Here is a 21,505-nt window from a genome sequence, read left to right as displayed (position 1 = left end):
GCTTCAGATTATCCGGTCGTCACGCTCCAACAGTTTGGCTTTATTCAGGAATCTGAAGGAATTTGTAACTTTTCCTTCTCAGAACAATCCTGCTTTTTTCTGAATGTCGTTTCTTATTTTCCTGAAGAGTAAATGAACCCTAATGTGACTTAGTTACCACCTCTGGTCCCTCTAAGCAGATGATTGTCTCATATTAGAGCCGTTGGATCAATACAGAGGTTGAGAAGTTGATTTTCCCATAAAACTGGGATGATCAGTGGAACCAGAGTAACAGGTTTAACAGCAAATGTAAGGCAGGATGATTACCTTTTTGCTTTGTCCTTCTCATCTTCATCCATTAAGTCCTCCACACAGCTGTTGGTACTGAAAGCACAAGGAAGAAGGTGTCAAGCTGATGGGTATCACAGAATATCTGACCTTTTAACAAGCAACATTTAGCAGTAGAATAAAATGTTACCCAGATAAATATAATTAAACATCATTCTTTAAAAAGTGATGAAAGATGCAGAAAATGTGAAATGAGGGTCAGAGAGAAGGGTAAAATCTCCAGTTTCTCTGTTAGCTTGATCTGGTAACAGAGCTAATTTGTTTGTAATCTCAAACTGTAATCTGGAATAAAAACTGCTCAGTAACCCTCCACATTTTTTCAATCCCTGGTGAAGACGAGCAACAAGGTTTGAGATGAATCTTTCATTTATCACAGCAACATAAAGTCACCAGAAAGCATAAAAAAACAAGCCAATGGATTTTATGAATCGGTGCCAAGATGGAAAATAATAATCTAGAATAAAATCAGTGGCGCTAGGACTGAATAGCATCCACAGCAGGAGCTTTAAAGCAGCCATTCAGATATTTCTCCTGCATTGACAGAACAGCTGCGTCCTAATCCAACAGACATGTGGAGCTTTCTAAAGTCTAACGGGGGTCAGATGAGAGCGCAGCCATCCAAAAAAACGTCCGAACCAAAAGCTCAACCCGAACTATAGCAAAAGAAAAATGGAAATTTGAGGAAAAAAATGTAATTAAAAAAAAGAAACGTTGAAAAACTTTGTGATCAAAAGCAGGTTTTGAGAAGAGCTTTGCTGTTTACTTAGATTTTATTTTTCCAAATATTTTTTTTATTCGATATCTTTTCATATTACATTTTTTTAAATTATTTTTTAGTTTTAAAAATTCCATTCTTTTTAAACTGCAAACTGAATGGATGACATTTTCTTCACTTACAGCCCGATTCAAACATTCCTTATAGACCAATAATAATGTTGCTAACATCCAGCCGACCAATAGAAAGCATCTCTGCTCCACCCTCAGAATAAAACCCACCCCCTGAAGTGTGATCTGGCAAACGCTCTTCGAAAATAATTATATTTATAAAAATCAATCGGAAAAAGAACAATTTGAAATGTAGCGTGGCGGCCTAGTAGTCAGGGTATTACACTTGGAATCCTGAGGTTCTGAGTTTGCGCCCCACTCCCATGGACTGAGCAAACTCCACACTGCTGCACAATGGCAGCCCAATTCTTAAAACCTTTTTTTGGATTAATGTTGTAATTTTGGTTTAATTTCTGGATTTCAGTTTATCAGATTTTCCATTTCTGAAATGTTTTCTTTGTTTGGATAAGTGTTGTGCTTCAGTTAAAGGGCTTTCCGTGCCTCCATCCTCGCCACACGCTCTGAAACTCAGCCCGTCCTGTGATGTCAGCGTGGGAAGGAGTGCATTACAGTAAGGACTTTTGGTTACAATGCTTAGTACGATGGAGGATCGGTCATGCTGCGGGGCCCTCTGAATTAAGCAGAATCCTGGACTCTTTCAAACCTTAATGCCTCCTTTCCATTGGGGATTTATCTATCAGTTCAGTCCAATTCAGTTTAATTAATAGAAGCTAAAACAGAGATGAAGATAAGCTAAAACTGCTGCTAGCTCACTATAATGGTGCTTCTATGCAAAATAAGCCCAGCATAAAACAATTAAATGTGTGAAGGTATCAGTAATTAAAATAAGCTGTGGATAGTGACTTCGCCCCCTAACTGATCGGTGGGTCTCTGATGTTTTTGGTGCGACTTTGAACCACAAACAGAAAAGATCTAAAAATATTAGAGCTGCAACTAACAATTATTTTTCTTATCAATCTTTCGATTATTTTTTTGATTAATCGATTAATAATCAGATAGCCAAAGGTTCCTTAAATAACTCTTTTTGTAAAATTAAATCAGGTGAAACTAAAACTTTTCCACTGAGGAGTTCTGGATAGAGCAGATTGACAGATGAATTTTTTTTCATGTTAAATGCAAAATGCTCTGTAACCTAAAGGCATGTTTTACAGTCTCTATACTCTAGTTAATGATTAATCCAATAATTACTGAATTAGTTGATTATTTCAATAATCGATTAATTGATTCAGCTGTAAAAAAAAACAGTATCAGCTCCAGGTAACAGTCACTAATAGAAACATGCAAAAGGGGAATTAATCAGCAGTGAGTCGCTCTGAGTTAAAGGGACTTTAATTCTCACTGGTTCTTCGTTCTGATCCAAAACAAACGAAAACTTCTGGAAACTTGTTTCCTTAAATATTAAATCCCAAAATAAACTTTGCACCTAAACCCCTTCAGTCATGATCATATGGTTCTACAGGTGGATCACAGAGATGTTTGGTTTATACTCACTCCCATTCCCTAAGGGTGGATGGACACGGCCCGCTGAAGTCTGAAAGGTTGTCCATACTCACTCCCTCTGCCAACCGGGCCTTTTCTGAAGTCTGGGAAGTCCCATCCGCCCTCACCTGGCCTCAGCGCTTTATTGAAAAAACCTAGGAAGGAGCAGCTGCCCACCTCCTCCTCGGTTCCCCCCGAAGGAAAAAAATCCTGTGAAAAGAGAGGAAATGATTACATCACAGGCATTAGCATGTTCATGCTGATTGGCGTCACTGTGCACCAAGAGCTTCGTTAATGGACTTCATCTCCCTTTCTTTGTTCAACTGATCCCTCCGTAAATCATCCTGCAGAACCGGACGGCCACCGTGTGGTCGGGAAAGCAACGCTGTTCCCCCTTCCAGCGCCATCTGGAAGGCGTCCTCGCCACAACTCTCCCTACCACCCTGAGAAACAGCCGTTTGTTCCCAAACTCTACAGTTTGCTTGGCTATAAAAAACCCACTATCACCTAAAGCAAGCTACCATTCATAAAATTCACAGACTCTCACCTGCTATTGACTTTGCAGCCTAATCCACCCAGCAGGCCGACCTCACAGAGCCACAGCCTGCGAGGTCTACAGACCATTTGTGTTTCTGAATAAAAGGTTGCACTTTAATCACTGCGATCATTTAATCAATAGAAATACATGATTCAGTTACTAATGGCCTCAAACCCAAAGGTATTCTTTCCAGTTTGATTGCAGTTATCAAACAATGTGGGTCAGGATGAGTTTGTTAATTTTACAGGTTAGAAGGTTTTCCTGGTCAATGAAAGGCAGTAGATCAGGTCGAGTGGTCATCAGAAAGAAGGAAAACTCCTCATACTCAGTCCCGGAAATGAGGGCAGACAGACCACACAGAGCCAAGAGCCGATAAGCGGAGGATTATCTAAACATTTGCACCAAAATAAAAAGTCATTTTTTAACTCGCTTTACCTTACTTCTACCAGACTTTGGGCTTTATTTCTAAAACTCACTGTGGTGGCTTTTAGAAAATCAACCATCAGAGCCGTTTTTTTTTTTTTTAAACACAAAAGTTTATGAGATCTCATGATCCTTAAAGCTTAAAATTTAACTTCCAAAACTTTTTGGTCTGGTTTCCTAACTTTATTTCATTGCAAATATACTCTGGTTTTCCTCTATAGTTTCCGCTGGTGGCGCACGCCGCTTCTACCTTTACCGCTCGCCGCACCGATGCCACGTCCATCTGGAGTGGAGCAGCTTGTTCAGGCAGGAAGTCATTAAAAGACTAGATGCTCAAAAGGTAGATAGCTTTTTCAGGCCTTTTATGTAATAATACAGCTAATCAACAACCTCTGGAAAAGAGAGCATTCATCGCCATGGCAACAGATAAAACTATGAGTATTGTGCTTTGTACAGAGGAAAAACTAAAGTAATAGAAATGAAATAAAGTTAGAAAATAAGGAGAGAATTTTGTTCCATTATTATTCTAAGCAAAGAAATGGAAATGAAAAAAAAAACAACAACGCAGAAATCTAACCCTGAAAAAGGTTTTAATTGAAAAAAAGGATTTGAGAGTAAAATTTCAAAAAGTTTCAAGTCTTCTTTTTTCAAATTAGAATTTCTTTTTTTCAAAAGTTTATTTTATGGAATATTTATTCATTTATTTACTTTTTTTCAAATTGTGTTTCACAGTGTCTTCAGCTGCTTGACCAATGAAAATGTTGCTAATGTCCAGCGGACCAATAGGAGGATGTAATCTGGAAACATTTTCTGGTTTTTCTTGTTTTTTTTTTATTTGCAAAATTCACTTTTTTCTTTTTCTAAAACAAGAACAGTGTTAATACCAATATCTTAGGAAATATTAAATCTTTTAAACATTTTTTTGAAAAAAATTAATTGGAAAAAAAAAATCTGTATTGTTTTTTCAATAAAATATGAAAAATAAATCTAATAATAATTGAATAATAACTTTCCTTTTGTGGATTGCATTTCTCTTAATTTTCCATATACAAAACATGCTCTTAGTTTTCAACAACAATGGAACAAAATTAGCTCCATACATGTTGCTTTTTTGCACCGTCTCTCACTCCTGCTGACTTTGTGGTCATTTAAATAGAAGTTAGGGTCGTTATTCATATCAGCGGTACTTGAACGCTGCGCATCACAGCTGAAGTCAATTGGAGCTCTGGTTCTCAGGGAACAGCATCGCAGATCCAACACATCTAGCAAGGAAACATCCTTCTAATCCAAATGAGTGTTTGTAAACAGCAGGACCCTCCTGGCCTAGAAATGTGCCAGAAGCTGGAGCATCTTTTAATAACTCAGCAGAGACCTTCAGCACACTTTTTGTTTATGGTGGGTCAGAACAACAGCAGGAGCCTCTGTTACAAAAACAGGAACAAATCTACAGAAGGTGGTTCTGGGTTCGGACGGTGGCCCAAACCATCAGAACATTCTGTTCCTTCCAGTAGACAGCGCTAAGAGTCTAAATGCATAAAGCTGCTTCCAGCTGGATTAAAACACTCAAACTAGGAGTCGCTTCAGGCCAGAGAGGAGCATAAATATCTGCTTTAATCTCTATAAAACAATAAGGCGCTATCACAGAACCAACAGTTTACCAGAAACACAAGGTAGGGACAATAGGACCATTAAAAGGACTGGGCTCTAATTAGCAAATGATAATAAAGTTTTATTTATTTTTTGCAATAAAAGAAGCAATACATTCTGACAAGGAAATAAGGATATCTAGGAAACAGGAGTCTTTTCTTTCTAACTGGATACTTTCTGTTATCTTAAACCTTCAACACTCCCACAGCCTAACGTAGATGAGCTTTGATGTAACGGAGGACAGACGGAGCCAAACTGAACCGATCGGACCGGCTTCACTGAGCCACCACGTAGCTCTGATCCATCGGCTGCAGGGAAACTGACCTGCATTACTGCTAAGAATGTCCTTTATATGGATCCATTCACCGCCATCATAATCATCATCATGTTAATCAATACCACACCAAGCAAAGCAGGTTTGCACATCGGCTGTTTCTTACATCCACCTCCTGTAAAAAACGTCCACAGCTAAATATTTTGGTGATTCATTATTTATTTATTTCTAACCCTTTTTAACACTTTACACTTTCTAATGTCTTTAGTAGTGTGATCCTTTAGTTATAATTTCTCTCTAGTTTCCCAACTGTGGGACAATAAAGAGATTTTCTATTCTAATTAGCATGTTAGCAGTCGAAGCAGAAGGTTTTCCTGAAATGATGCATTCATGACACAAAGATGAAAACGTATTTCAAATCAAATTTGAAGGTATTCCTGAAGCTGTTGTTTGTATGATTTGGTTTCGATCTTCAGGAAAGCTGAAGACTGATTGATGTTCGTCCATAGTTAGCTTAAATCTGACAAACTACTCTTCCAGAAAAGAAAAAAATTATTTTTCTCTGTAGGTTTTGATCAGCTTCTGTTATGTTCTGAAGTGACGCTTTTGTGCTTATGTAAGGAGAAAAAGGAGTGGGAAATAATATTTATAGAATGGAAGAAAATTTCTTATTTTTTAGACGTTTCACCACAAAAGGGAAAAAAAATTGTAAATAGATGAAAAACGGCTCCAAACAAGCTTTTGAAGAACTGAGTTTCTAGTTGGAGCCAATCTGTTCATCAACAGACTTAGACCTTCATTCCTGTTAATCTCCAGTTTTTCTGATGACCTCATGTTTTTTTTGCTTTTCATCTTCTGTTTATAAAATCCATCCATCCAGTAGCGTAACCACATAATTCCCTAAAAACGTTGCGGGGGGGACTGAGGCCTATCACAGTATCCTAAGCATCATTTGGAATGTTCAATCAGCCCAACATGCAGGTTTAGGGACTGTGGGAGGAAGCCAGAGAAAACCCACTCAGACACTAAACAGAAAGGTCCTGGTTCCACGGGGACTCAAACCAAGAACCTTCTTGCTGTGAGGCAGTGGTGCTACCCACCACACCACCGAGCAGCCTGCTTGTTTATACATACACAGGCATACGCTGTACGGGTTTTTGCCCTTTTCGAGCAGATTCTGCAGTCATGCGAGAATTTTTCGATCGGGCCGAGTTTCATCCTCATGGTGCGTCCTGCGTCGTGTACTATACAGGTGGTAACGAGGGGCGATCAGCCTCTAATGACCACCTCCCAATCAGGAATCGTAAGTTCTGGGGAAAATCAAACATGTTGGAAATTCAGTCAGCCCTCCTGAGGCGTTGCTGAAGCAGGGCTACAGGCCGATTTACCAGAACCTCACGCACTGAGCATGTGAAACCAGGGAGTTCTTTTTCTTCTTCTAGCAGATTGAGGAGTCTGACCAGCGCCATCTCTCGCATGGTTTCTGGACGTACAGTTTGAGCAGGTAAATCGCATCAGAGCATTGGGCTGTACAGTGGAAGAACATCGTGAGCTGTGAACTTTTAAACCCTGCCGTTTGAGCTGCAACTGAGTACAACGATGGAAAACATAATGTGGATGTCCGGCCTTATGATGAGTCATTTATGCTATTTATGTATTTGAATGTCCCTCTCCCTCCCCCTGGAACCAATTCAATAACTAATAATTCTAATAGAACCAATTAACATCTCTGTTGGATAATGTTTCCCACCCCATGCATGAAGCTGTTTCAGAACTGGAGAGCTCCTTCAGTGACAGACTGCTGCACCTTAAATGCACCAGCGAGCGTTATCACAGATTTTCCTCCCAGCAGCTGCAATAAGTTTTTACATTCATGCTGATTTTTCATAGTTTCTACCTTAGTCAGTTGAATAACATGCTGCTGTCATTTTGCACATCTCTGATGTTGCTGCTATTTTCAAATATCCATCACTGGAAAAATGTCCTTAGCTGTATAATGTTTATGTATTCTTCAGGTGCAGTTTTTATATTGTTAAAACACTTTACAGTACAGTAATTTATTGTTTATCTTTTATCTCTTCACTATTATGTTATTCTTATTCATTTTTTCTAAGGTCCACATTTGTGTGACCATTTTTTTCTATAATCGTTTTGCTGCTATAAACACAAGAATTTACCTATTGTGGGACAATAATGGGAGTTCCTATTCTATTCTATTCCATTATATGCTATTCAACTTGATGAGTTTATTAAACGGTTCATTATCTATTTTTATTTGAAATGTTTGAATTAAAGCCCTTTTATGTACTACCAATTTGCTACATTTCTGCCCCCATTCAGACTATCTGATATCTCTTAGTGACATTAAGAGGTTTAGTTCAGACCAGCCAGTCTGCTCTAATTACAGACAACTGAACAAACTGCATTTGTTGCAATTAAAACGTGGATAAATGCATAAACTCAAAATTAAAGGTATGTTGAGGTTTCACCATGTTTTTTCTCCCACACTGTTTACATTTGATCACTGCTACACTTTTAGAAATGGAAATGTCATGAAATGACCGGCAAAAAATTAAATTTCGTTTAGTATGCACTCTGTTTATAAAAAATGACAATAAAAGTTGTCTAAGTTTAAGTTACGTAGAAGTTCTGTTACTGATCCAATGCAGAGCTCTCACTGCCAAAACATTTTACTGTAAAAAAAAAACTATTGTTAGAGATTCATTCTCTAACTTTCCATATAAACAGTCTGTTGGTAGATTTAACTGAATCATTTTTCTTGATGTATTTGGTTCTGTTGGCGGCAGGAGTTTCAGCCTGCATGTTAAGTGAAACCATATTTCCATTTACAGTCTGAGCAGCTGCTGAAGTTTGAGCTGAAGATCAACTCCCCATGTGAACAGCACCATTACTCAAAGTCTGCTTTCCTAGAAAACTAGAAGTCCTGCTGGGAAAAAGGTCCGGGCATTTAGAGCCGAGCCTAGCGGCGTTCCCTGAGGATGGTTCTGGAATGTGATCCAGTTCCCCTCTGACACAGATCTGAAACGGTGGGTTCAGGCCTCTGTGTTTGTAGGCAAACATTGTGTTTCTCAACACATCAAAATCTCAACTTTATTGCTGCAACATTATTAGAGGACAGAACGTAAACAGCAGAAAATGTCACAAATTCCAGAAAAACAGAATCATGTCTGCTTCCAGCTTTTCCTCATCTTAAAGGCAATTATTTAAACCTTTGTTTTAGTTTCCCGGTTTCAATCAATTCTTTTACAGCTTATCTTCTAACATCTGTCTGGTTCTGCCGCTCGCCGTCGGGTCAGTTCTACACCTGTCTGCCATCAGTCACGCTTCTTTCTCTGTTTCACTCCAGCTTCTTCTGTCCAGAATGCTGGTGATCCTTCTGAGATTGACTACAGTCTGGCTGTCCAGTCAGCCCGTTAACTGCCCCCCTTGGTTCTGACGTCTGCTCAGCAAATAAAGCTGACTGGATGCGACCCGCCTTTACTGTGCTGGATTTGGGTCGTCCATCCGTGTTTACTGAGGTATCAAAGCTTCTCATCAGAGACCCACCGTCCAGCTGCTCTTACTGGACCTTCCAGCTATCTGGGCTCCTGATGGACCCTCAATATATGTTTGGGACTTTTATTTTGAAGTAGAAAGAAAGTAAAACCAGAGTCCTTGTTGGGTTAAGGGCTGGTTATACTCCCGCAGCAGTTTGTCACAGTGAGCTTGTCGCAGGTATGAAGCAAATATTTTTTTAATTTATGCACAATTTTGTAGCATGTTCTGCGCTATGTTATTCCACGCCACAACCAAGAAGGACAATCATGAACTAGCTGTGGATCTAGAGCGATGCGATGAAGAAGTGGAAAAACACAAGAGGAAAGTTTGTCCGACAATGAGGGGACATGAGGGCGAAAAATAATCCAGGTGGAAAAAGGGTCCCAGCGTTCTCGCACACCTCGCTCTTCTAGCTGGTTTATCTTCATGAGTCGTTTTCCACAATGGCGTTCATACAAACAAAACAAGCCGGTAGGGTAACAAACAGGAAATACGCATAGTGTAGAGCGGATGTAGATTTGGCCAATCAGAGGCCTCCTGTCTGCTGTCACCTACAATTTTGGAGAGGTGCAGCAGATTGTTTGTTAAAGGGGCGATGGCGTATCTGCGTTAACTGCGACACACACGCAGATGACCTGGTTTCTGATATTGAATCAGCCTTTAGCCAGAACGACCAAAGCAAACCAGAGGCGCCATATTTTTCCACATTACGAACCAGAAGGTGGTTAAATCAGATATTTTAAAAATTAAATAAAAATAAAAAAAATTTATTATTTCATTTCAAAACTCAAGGGAATGTAAAGTTTTAATGTATTTTCTAGTTTAAAGCTTTTTTACATTAATGAGCCCTGACTGTTGTAATGGAATGGAAGCTCAGGTCCGGGGATTTATCACTATTCCTGCAGGGAGCAACGTCTGGTAAACATTTTCAGTATTGATTCTAAACATGGCGGCGCCCTGCCCCTCTGAACTAAACTGAAAATCAACAACAGCAGAATCATAAAGGCTTCAAAACAGCTTTTATGGGGAAAATTAGGGCAGAATAAAGAAAAGCCAGAGTGGAGGACTGAGAGGTTTGCAGCCACAGAGGAAACAATGACTGATGCTAAATGTGGGATTTAAAGGGATATTGACTTTTGATTTGATTTTTTTTTAAACTCTGTACAGCATTTATTCAAACTCCAAAGACTGACGGCTCGAATGTGAGCTGAACATTTTAACATTAAACTGAGATTTAGTTAAAATCTCTCTCAAGTTTAGTGCAAACATTAAAAAAAAACAGTAAAAAAATACACAGTAAACAACTTTTGGTTTAAAAACTCATCAGCCTGTTGTTCATAATAATTTTCAATAAATGATGTGAACTTTAGATAAAAAAAAATGACAAGATATTTTAGCAAAGTTTTTATAAAAAGTGAAATATTTCCATCAATGGACTCATAATGAATCTACAGAAGCAGGTGCTGCTAGGAGATGAGTGGGGTCTGGCTGCAGACGTGCACAATGCACTTTCCTGCACAGTCAGGACAGGAAGTTTATTCCAAATGTTTTACTAGAGGCCTACAGGAATAGTGCATAGCATGTATGAGCTACCAGATTTTATTTGAAGAAGAAGACATAATTTTTTTTTTAAAGTGAATGCTCACTTAAATGTGCTCAGATAATCTTTTGGTGATTTTCTTTAACTTCTTCCAACATTATGTTTCTCTTACAGAAGTATGTTTCAATGTGACTCCTGCTGGAACTTAAAGTTAAATGCTGGGTCATGCTGGGAAATCTTTTTCACTGCTAAGCTGCTGCTCATTTACTGTCAGAGTGTATACAAAAAACGAAATTTAATTTAGTACAGTTCTCAGTGTATACAAAATGACAATAAAAGTAGTCTAAGTCTAAAAATAACAACACAATAAAAAATAAAAACACTTCCAAGAAAATAAAATGGACATCTGAAAGTGTGTTTAGTGTCTACTGTTTTCTCCGGTGTTGTGGGGAAAAACACAGAACTTATTGTCTATTATGGTCATTATCGAGGTATTCAGTAATTCACTGTGAATAAGCAAAGCTTAGTTAATCAGAAATCACACAGCCTCCATCGGACAATCTTTGTGGTCCAACAGCAAAGGGAAGAACAACACAAACAAGATTATTAGAATATAGAATATAATACTTGCAAACACATATTAAAGACACATTTATAAAAGAACTGAGTTGATTTTGTTACTTTGATATTTTCTTGCATTTTTCAACCTTATCCTGTTGAACTGGAAAGAGATTATTATTTAAATCATTAAACACATGAATAGACAAAAATACTTCTATTATGAAGACCCAGGAAATAAACATGAGAACGTAAAATATTTCCTGTATACTAGCTTTTTTTTTTAAAGGCTTCGAATAAACTTCCGGTTCTGACAGTGCAGGAGATCTCCCAGTGCAGGAGAACTCCCAGTGCAGGAGAACTCACAGGGCAGGAGATCTCCCAGTGCAGGAGAACTCACAGTGCAGGAGAACTCACAGGGCAGGAGAACTCACAGGGCAGGAGATCTCCCAGTGCAGGAGATCTCCCAGTGCAGGAGAACTCACAGTGCAGGAGAACTCACAGGGCAGGAGATCTCCCAGTGCAGGAGATCTCCCAGTGCAGGAGAACTCACAGTGCAGGAGAACTCACAGGGCAGGAGATCTCCCAGTGCAGGAGAACTCACAGGGCAGGAGAACTCACAGGGCAGGAGAACTCACAGTGCAGGGGAACTCACAGGACAGGAGAACTCACAGGGCAGGAGAACTCACAGGGCAGGAGAACTCACAGTGCAGGAGATCTCCCAGTGCAGGAGAACTCACAGTGCAGGAGAACTCACAGGGCAGGAGATCTCCCAGTGCAGGAGAACTCACAGGGCAGGAGAACTCACAGGGCAGGAGATCTCCCAGTGCAGGAGAACTCACAGGGCAGGAGAACTCACAGGGCAGGAGAACTCCCAGTGCAGGAGAACTCACAGTGCAGGAGAACTCACAGGGCAGGAGAACTCACAGGGCAGGAGAACTCACAGGGCAGGAGATCTCCCAGTGCAGGAGAACTCACAGTGCAGGAGAACTCACAGGGCAGGAGAACTCACAGGGCAGGAGATCTCCCAGTGCAGGAGATCTCCCAGTGCAGGAGAACTCACAGTGCAGGAGAACTCACAGGGCAGGAGATCTCCCAGTGCAGGAGAACTCACAGGGCAGGAGAACTCACAGGGCAGGAGAACTCACAGTGCAGGGGAACTCACAGGACAGGAGAACTCACAGGGCAGGAGAACTCACAGGGCAGGAGAACTCACAGTGCAGGAGATCTCCCAGTGCAGGAGAACTCACAGGGCAGGAGATCTCCCAGTGCAGGAGAACTCACAGGGCAGGAGAACTCACAGGGCAGGAGAACTCACAGGGCAGGAGATCTCCCAGTGCAGGAGAACTCACAGTGCAGGAGAACTCACAGGGCAGCAGAACTCACAGGGCAGGAGATCTCCCAGTGCAGGAGATCTCCCAGTGCAGGAGAACTCACAGGGCAGGAGATCTCCCAGTGCAGGAGAACTCACAGGGCAGGAGAACTCACAGGGCAGGAGATCTCCCAGTGCAGGAGAACTCACAGTGCAGGAGAACTCACAGGGCAGGAGAACTCACAGGGCAGGAGATCTCCCAGTGCAGGAGATCTCCCAGTGCAGGAGAACTCACAGGGCAGGAGATCTCCCAGTGCAGGAGAACTCACAGGGCAGGAGAACTCACAGGGCAGGAGAACTCACAGGGCAGGAGAACTCACAGGGCAGGAGAACTCACAGTGCAGGGGAACTCACAGGACAGGAGAACTCACAGGGCAGGAGAACTCACAGGGCAGGAGAACTCACAGGGCAGGAGAACTCACAGTGCAGGAGATCTCCCAGTGCAGGAGAACTCACAGTGCAGGAGAACTCACAGGGCAGGAGATCTCCCAGTGCAGGAGAACTCACAGGGCAGGAGAACTCACAGGGCAGGAGATCTCCCAGGGCAGGAGAACTCACAGGGCAGGAGATCTCCCAGTGCAGGAGAACTCACAGTGCAGGAGAACTCACAGTGCAGGAGAACTCCCAATGCAGGAGAACTCCCATTTCAGGAGAACTCACAGGGCAGGAGAACTCACAGGGCAGGAGATCTCCCAGTGCAGGAGAACTCACAGGGCAGGAGATCTCCCAGGGCAGGAGAACTCACAGGGCAGGAGATCTCCCAGTGCAGGAGAACTCACAGGGCATGAGATCTTCCAGTGCAGGAGAACTCACAGGACAGGAGATCTCCCATTGCAGGAGAACTCACAGGGCAGGAGATCTCCCAGTGCAGGAGAACTCCCAGTGCAGGAGATCTCCCAGCGCAGGAGAACTCACAGCGCAGGAGAACTCACAGTGCAGGAGAACTCACGGTGCAGGAGAACTCCCAGTGCAGGAGAACTCCCAGTGCAGGAGAACTCACAGTGCAGGAGAACTCCCAGTGCAGGAGAACTCCCAGTGCAGGAGAACTCACAGGGCAGGAGATCTCCCAGTGCAGGAGAACTCCCAGTGCAGGAGAACTCCCAGCGCAGGAGAACTCACAGCGCAGGAGAACTCACAGCGCAGGAGAACTCCCACTGCAGGAGAACTCCCAGTGCAGGAGAACTCCCAGTGCAGGAGAACTCCCAGTGCAGGAGAACTCCCAGTGCAGGAGAACTCACAGTGCAGGAGAACTCCCAGTGCAGGAGAACTCCCAGTGCAGGAGAACTCACAGTGCAGGAGAACTCACAGTGCAGGAGATCTCCCAGTGCAGGAGAACTCACAGTGCAGGTCTGCAGCCAGACTCTCATAAAGGAGATGCTAACCCAGATGGAGAGCAAAGAAAGCGCTCCAGTTTCTAACTGTTGCTGTTAGCGGTTAGCATCAGGATCAAAACATTTTCTCTGATATATTAGAAACTGGAAGTTTCTGCTGAGCCTACTGCCCTGAAGGTCTGGTCCTGGATGAAGCGGTGAGATGAGTGCAACAAGAGTACGAGTGTTACAATGATTTAAAAGATGCTTCCCCAGTCCATCAATATCTACACATTTGATTTCACATTAGCTTCTGCTAATGGTGGTAGTCTAGCTAGGATGGTAATCTGTAGATCACAAGATGTTCACATTAGTTTTTTTCCCCCCAACAGATACCTCATGTGTAACGGTTCATTAAAACGTTAAGGCAGCGTCTCAGCTTGGCATTGTTTGAATTTAGATAAAAGAAAATGGCTCTACTAATGTTAGCCAGTCATAAACCCAGCATGCATTCCTCTGGGGAAAATGGCGACCTCTGTATGCGGGAAGTATATTAAAGGATAGGTTTTTTTTGAAGTAATTAAAGGTATTTATGCATCACAAACAGTTTTTAAGATAATATGAAAATGGTAACATATTTAGACCAACATGTTTGGACAGTGATGCATCCTTTAAGAGTTTGAAAGCATTGGAGACTCAGATCAGATCGGAGTGACCTCATTGAAAGGTTTTTCAAAATGGGTGTGGCCAGAAAACCCCGTGAGTTACACTTAATGGGATCTAATGGATGTTAATAAAGTTCAGACCTGAGTAGAAATATTTAGGCCTGATGATTCCTTAAAGACAGTTAATTAACTTGAATATCACCCCTATTAAAAGTATATTCATCATCTATTGTTACAATTATATCAGAAATTAGGGCTGCAACTGATGATTTGTTTGCAAATCAATTTATATGTTTAATTTATTTTAATTTTTTTCAATTATAATCAGATAGCCAAAGGTTGCTCAAAGAAAAACTTTTCATAAAATGAAACCAGGTGAAAATAAAACTTTTCCAATTGAGGGGTTCTGAATAGAACATAGTGACCGGCAAAAGTATATTTTTATCTTAAATCCAAAATATTTGCATATTTTTATATAATCTTGTCATAATTACTGCTGTGAGTGGGTCGCTCTGTCAGCTAAGGTTATGTTTTAGAGTCTCTATACCCCAGTTAACGATTATTTGATTATTAAATTAGTTGAGTATTATTTCAATAATTGATTAATCCGATTAATTGTATCAGTCTTAAATGAAACCAAACACCTTCACTAAAAATAGATAACGTCATCGATGCAGTAAATAATCTGAGGAGCAGTGTAGGACAGACAAGCTCTTCTCTATAGCAAATAAGCTCTAGAGGCTGACCCCCCACACTAACGAGTTTTATCTACTTATTATTCAGGTAGTTAAGTAATTTAAACTTAAAAGTGTATAACCTGCAATTATGTAAAAAAATGAGGTACTGACAGTGTTTTCTAAATAAAGTCAGTGAAACGCTTTTTGCCAACTAAACATCTTTGCATTAATTCTCGATTATTTAATACCTACTTTTTATTTTTTTTATTTCTATCTGCCTGTTCGCTCCAAAAGGTCAGATTATTCATGAAGTACTGCAGACGGATAAAACAGACTGCTGTTGTTTGCCTTTTTTCTTACGTTTAAAGTTCTGCTTGTTTCATAACCGACTTTCTCAAGTTTTTAAATAAAACTCTAATAATTCATGCCTGACAGGACAGCCTCTGTAGTTTCTGGGATATAATGAAGTCTTGTGTTGATCACATGACTCTGATAAACTCTACTAACCACCAGGAGATTTGGGTTTGATATGTTTTCATAATCCGTCATGTTTTCTACCAGAGGACTGACCTGAACTGGGATCAGAACCAGAATCAGTGGAAACAGTCAAACAAAAACTGTTTAACATTTCCTGGAATTAATTAATGACCAAAAGAACTAAACGCTTTCTGTTTGGGTAAGGGATGGGAGGAGGAGGGACCCTGATGGATCCGATATACCAGAGGTTGAAACGGGCAGGAATCCAGAGTCGTTCGGTTGTCTGCCATCTTGTAGGAGCCGACTGCTGAACGGCTGCGGTGTTTTAATGCGAAACATGATGGATCTGCACTCAAACACTAACAGGTTGTAATGGATTTGGTGGAGATGGTTTGTAAACTCTGTATGCAGCCTAATTCATCCAGATGAGAGATGAGGGAGCTGATATTTCCTGGAGCTGCAAAGACAAAACAACTGCGTGACGTTGAGATTTGGGCCTGCAGGTCCACCTCAGCTTTCAGGGTTTTGAGAGATTTTATCTGCAACATCTTCACTCTGGGCTCAAGGCACGATGAAGAAGGCCTGAAAACATGGCAGCATGGGGGGAGAAATGTCAGGTTTTCTAACCTCATGCCGGCTGGAAAAGCTTCAGCACAGATGGTGTTTATGCAGTAATTCAGAGCTGGCACTTTATCTGGGAGACAAACAAAAAAAACAACTTTGTTCTTTTGTGTCAGATTAGCAGAGGACGGGGGAGATAATCTGACCCACGGCTCACAAACTAAAACAAAGACTTTGTTGCATCCCTTTAAATTAGTTCTTGTTGAAGCTTCGCCTCCTAGGGATTAACAAACACATCGGTTTGTTTTATTGGACAGAGAAAATAGTTAATAGTGGAATGTAAGACTCATTGATTCATCATCTTATAACAGTAATTATTACCAGACTCCAACAGCTGTCCTGTAACTGTCCAAATTATCAATCCGGAGATAAGCGGAAAAAAATAAACGCTTTCCTGAAAGCATCACAGTAGCAGAGTGGAGGGCCATAAATTAAGCTCCCAGCTAATATCTTTATTTATAATAAAGCAATAAAAAGAACCAATAAGTTCAAGCATGGGTGAAAAAGGAGCTACTGTATTAAACACATCAGATCAGCTGCAGAGTGGAAACTCCGACTACCAGCAATATATGGAAACAGTTCAGCGACACTGTGAATGTCTGTCAGTGATCAAAGAGAAAGATCATGATCTACGGGGTGAAGTTGGAGCCATTATTGTATCATGTTAAAAGAAACCAAAAAAAAGCAATCTAGAAATAAAACTTTGAAAACTTTTATTCAACAAAAAAGTGTTTAAGAGAAGACAGAAGCTGGTTTCTCAGATTTTTTTATTTAAACTTTTTTACGAATACATTTTTCATACTTTTTTCCCTTTTTTAAAAATGTATTTTTCAAATTAGTATATTTCAGATACATTTTTACAGGGAGATGCATTTCTATTGGTCTGCGGGACATTAGCAAAAACATTGTATTGGTCAGAAGGAGCGTTTCTATTGGCTGTCAGAACAAATAAAATAAAACTTATACATTTTATAAAACTAGAACAGAAAAAAAAAACATTTGAAAAATAAACTAAAAGAAAATCAGAGAAAAAAGCAAAGGTGCTTTTTATAGAAATAGTTTTTCAAAGCTTTATTTCCAGATATTTCATTTTAATTTCCTTTCTTTTCTTTGCTTTCAACAACAAAGGAAAAACCATTTGCTCCGTAATAATCAATATTATGTGTATGAAGCTACAAACAGTAACAGCAAGTTGATTCTTTTTTTTTATGCCAAATATATTCTAGTGTTGGAGATAAAAACCCCTCCAGCACAGGTGGAGCATAAGAGCGGCTGTTTTTGGGCGACTTTTTTCCAGTATCTGCATGCGTCTCTGATTCATTAGTGCGTTCAGCAGCCACGTAATGCCGCTCCCTACATTGTTAATGTCGTGTTTGTTAATAATGGTTCCATTTTGGTTTAAATAGAGATCTATATGACATTGCTTTTTTTTTTTTTTTTTTTCTATCACAGTTTACTTTTGATCAGTGCTGCTCTTAGAGAAATGGAAATGTCATGAGAGCTGTAAAACAAAATGTTGTTTTTTAGACTTGGACTCAACTTTATTTATCCCTTGGGATTAGGCCTTTAGGGACATTCTGGTTCCAGTAGTTTGGATAGAGTACAAAGAGTTAAACATTTAAAAAATTAGTTGACTTGGATTATTGCACTTGTGCTGCAGAGATGTACTGACCTTATAAGCAAGTTTAAAAAGATACACAGGCTACACAGTAGTTGGCATGTGTTATTGCATAGTGAGAAAGAAGAATATTGCACATGAGTGACTATAGGTAATGTTTTGCATAAGATGTCCAAGGAGGAGGTGTATACATTTAGTCATTTTCTATAAACTCTGTGTAAAGAAAATGACAATAAAAGTTGTCTAAGTTGTTACTGTTCTGCCATTTTAAGACTAGATTTGGAAATAAACGGTATAGAGCTTATATTGGAACGGTAGAGAGGATCTCCACTCCTCCCTCTCCCCCAAGCATTTCAGAAAGAAACACTGAATAGGTCTGAACAAGCACTGCTGGAAATGTTGGGAAAAGAAAATTTGTTTTATATAAAATATCCTGACAGCAGCAGCATTACAAATTATTACGTTTCATTGGGATTTTACTCCAAACAGATAAAGAAATAGCAATTTAACAGAAGTAAAGTAGATTGTTTAATTTAAACAGTAACAACAAAAATACTTGGAATACTGCATCTAGCCACTCTGATATCATAGTAAAATCTAGAGCAGCGGGTTAGCAGATGATCCAGCAGAAGCAAGCAGAGCAGCCTGTGGGAACTCTGGGGGAGCTACATAGATGTACGGCTCAGGTAGGAGAAATCAGTCAACAGCTTAGAGCTGCAGACACTCTTAGCTGCAGACACTCTTAGCTGCAGACTCTCTGAGCTGCAGACTCTCTTAGCTGCAGACTCTCTGAGCTGCAGACTCTCTGATCTGCAGACTCTCTGAGCTGCAGACTCTCTGAGCTGCAGACTCTCTGAGCTGCAGACTCCGAGCTGCAGACCCTCCGAGACTCTCTGAGCTGCAGACCGTCTGAGCTGCAGACTCTCCGAACTGCAGACTCTCCTAACTGCAGACTCTCCTAACTGCAGACTCTCCTAACTGCAGACTCTCCTAACTGCAGAACCTCTGAGCTGCAGAACCTCTGAGCTGCAGACTCTCTGAGCTGCAGACTCTCTGAGCTGCAGACCCTCTGAGCTGCAGAACCTCTGAGCTGCAGAACCTCTGAGCTGCAGACCCTCTGAGCTGCAGAACCTCTGAGCTGCAGAACCTCTGAGCTGCAGACCCTCTGAGCTGCAGAACCTCTGAGCTGCAGATTCTCCGAGCTGCAGAACCTCTGAGCTGCAGACTCTCCGAACTGCAGACTCTCCGAACTGCAGACTCTCCGAAACGCAGACTCTCCGAGCCGCAGACCCTCCGAGCCGCAGACCCTCCGAGCCGCAGACTCTCCGAGCTGCAGACTCTCCGAGCTGCAGACTCTACGAACTGCAGACTCTCCGAAACGCAGACTCTCCGAACTGCAGACTCTCCGAGCTGCAGACTCTCCGAGCTGCAGACTCTCCGAGCTGCAGACTCTACGAACTGCAGACTCTCCGAAACGCAGACTCTCAGAGCCGCAGACTCTCCGAACTGCAGACTCTATGAGCTGCAGACTCTCCGAACTGCACTCTCTGAGCTGCAGACTCTCTGAGCTTATGAAACGTGTTCTTTTTGACAAATCTGATCCACTTCAAACCCAATCGAGAAACTCACTGTTGATGTTCACATTGACAGATATTACTACCAATAGAAATGCATTTTCACTCCTCATTACAGTTACAATAGCCTCCAGAAGCAAAGAGATGATCTATTAAACAATAAAAAAAGAGGCCAGTTTGTGGAAATGAAACTATAAAACCTTTAAAAAATTTAATTATGTGGAAAAAAGTAAATCTGAGAAAACAACAAAATTGGTTTTATCACCATTAAGCCATTTTTGATTAAAACATTTTAAAGAATAATGGAACAAAATTCACCCCATACCGTTTATGATCCTGTAACGTGTTAAAAAGTTCCGATCAAGGCTAATAAAGCAGAAAAACAACCCAGCAAATAAAATGTCTGTGGTAAAGCTGAATGAAAAACATGAGAAATAAAGTGAGCTCTTCAGCTGCCAGGTTAGCTAACATCACACCGAGGCCTCCTGACTATTTATTCACGCATCAGTTTTCTCGCATTTTTCCTTGAGCTCCATTAGTTTCTGCTGTGGATGTCAGGCGGGTTACGACCTGAAAAAATGGTTATATCAACCTTGAAACCAGGACACCTGGAGCGCTGACAACAACCCGAGAGGCGTTCAGGAGCGCTGAAAATGTCAGGAAAAAGGAGACTCGGTAACATTTAAACGGCTCTCAGCCTGAAGTTCCGCTCGCACCTCTGAAAGCGGAGGAAGCCGCTTGTGAAAAGGTGAACATTGGAAAGCCGCGGCTGAAAGTGAAGCCTTCCTACCTGAAGAAGTGCGGCAGAAACACTTTAACCGCCGTCCGTCATTTTTTCCTCCTCTGAACTAAAACATTGAGCCGAGCTCAGCGAGCCGAACGCCTCCGATTGCATAACGAGCTTTAGTTTCCCTCCTTCTTCCCAAATGTTCCCAGAAAGTCTGGCTAACGTTCCCGCCGCTCCTCTCCCGGTGCTCCGCAGACTAGCAGCGGGGTTCCTCCGCCGCTTCCCCCGGTACAGAGCTCCTCATCCCGGCTCTGCAACGGCTGTAAACAGCAGCGGGATGACTGAGAGCAGAAAGTAGGTCAGCTGGGAGCTCAATACTCTGCTGGAAGGAGGAGAGGAGAGGAGGGCAGGGAGCTGCAGGAACCAGGAGGACACATCCTCATCTTCTACATCCGAACCTAAACGGTACAGCATAAAGAGGAGCTCCACAGAGAGCAGGATTCATTTAAACATCAATGAAACATTAGTTCTATCTGATTAGATTACTGCTGCATCACAGCAGAGGCGTAGCCAGAAAAATTAGGGTGCCCAGACAATAACCAGTGTCCACTGAGGGGTGGCCAAAAATGGACAGACACCTTGGGGTCAATCTACACTGTTCCAACAGGGAAATTAACGGGCAAAACATTCATATTTTGTAAATAAAGACTAACTATAGTTTCCTACAGCCTTTACTAACAAATATATATATATATATATTTAACCCTTTATATGGCATTCAGTGAAAGACTTTAAACATATAAATTTCAAGAAAAGAGTACATTGCAAAAAAAAAAAAAAAACAGTCAGTTTTTCTTAAAATAAGTGCATTTTTTTCTTGAACTGAGCAGCTAAGTAACATACTTTGCAAATGGAATAAGAAAATTTACATTTAAAATAAAGAAAAAAATGCAGTCTCCTATTTGAAGTGCATAATATCAAATAATCTGATTTTAAGGATAAAAATGCTCCTTCAACTGGGAGATTTTTCTTTTATTTACCTACTCAAATTAAGGGTAAATACACTTATTTAAAGATATTTTCACAAATTTCTTGATAATTTTTGTAGTGAGTTATTGGAATCCAGGACAAGACCCTATTACCTTTGTAATGCTCAAAAAATATGTATATTTTGATGGCATAAATGAATGTCAATGTAATAACAAAAGTGCTTCTATAAGAAATTCATGAAAAACACAGTAAAAGAAATGGCACTCCATTTGTAAGGCAAGTGA

General features: G+C 40.9%; 1 protein-coding gene across 2 annotated transcripts in view; it reads right to left on the bottom strand.

Annotated features, from left to right (window-relative positions):
* The window catches only part of npas2 (neuronal PAS domain protein 2), a 47,639-nt gene extending 26,999 nt beyond the window's left edge, over positions 1-20,640 (bottom strand). Inside the window, exons 1-3 of one of the 2 annotated variants that reach the window (XM_038297143.1) lie at positions 20,295-20,640; positions 2,665-2,862; positions 307-363 (exon numbers count right to left, since the gene is read on the bottom strand). In XM_038297143.1, coding sequence (XP_038153071.1) covers positions 307-363; positions 2,665-2,720 — 113 coding nt within the window. In that variant the 5' untranslated portion in view covers positions 2,721-2,862; positions 20,295-20,640. The remainder of the gene's footprint in view (positions 1-306; positions 364-2,664; positions 2,863-20,294) is intronic. The other variant, XM_038297134.1, reaches the window with a different exon arrangement.
* Between the last annotated feature and the right edge of the window lie 865 nt (positions 20,641-21,505).

This window comes from Cyprinodon tularosa, unplaced genomic scaffold (assembly GCF_016077235.1).
Source record: "Cyprinodon tularosa strain WSP-4 unplaced genomic scaffold, ASM1607723v1 ctg110, whole genome shotgun sequence".
Lineage (NCBI taxonomy): Eukaryota > Metazoa > Chordata > Actinopteri > Cyprinodontiformes > Cyprinodontidae > Cyprinodon > Cyprinodon tularosa.
This window is presented reverse-complemented; position numbering and strand designations above follow the sequence as displayed.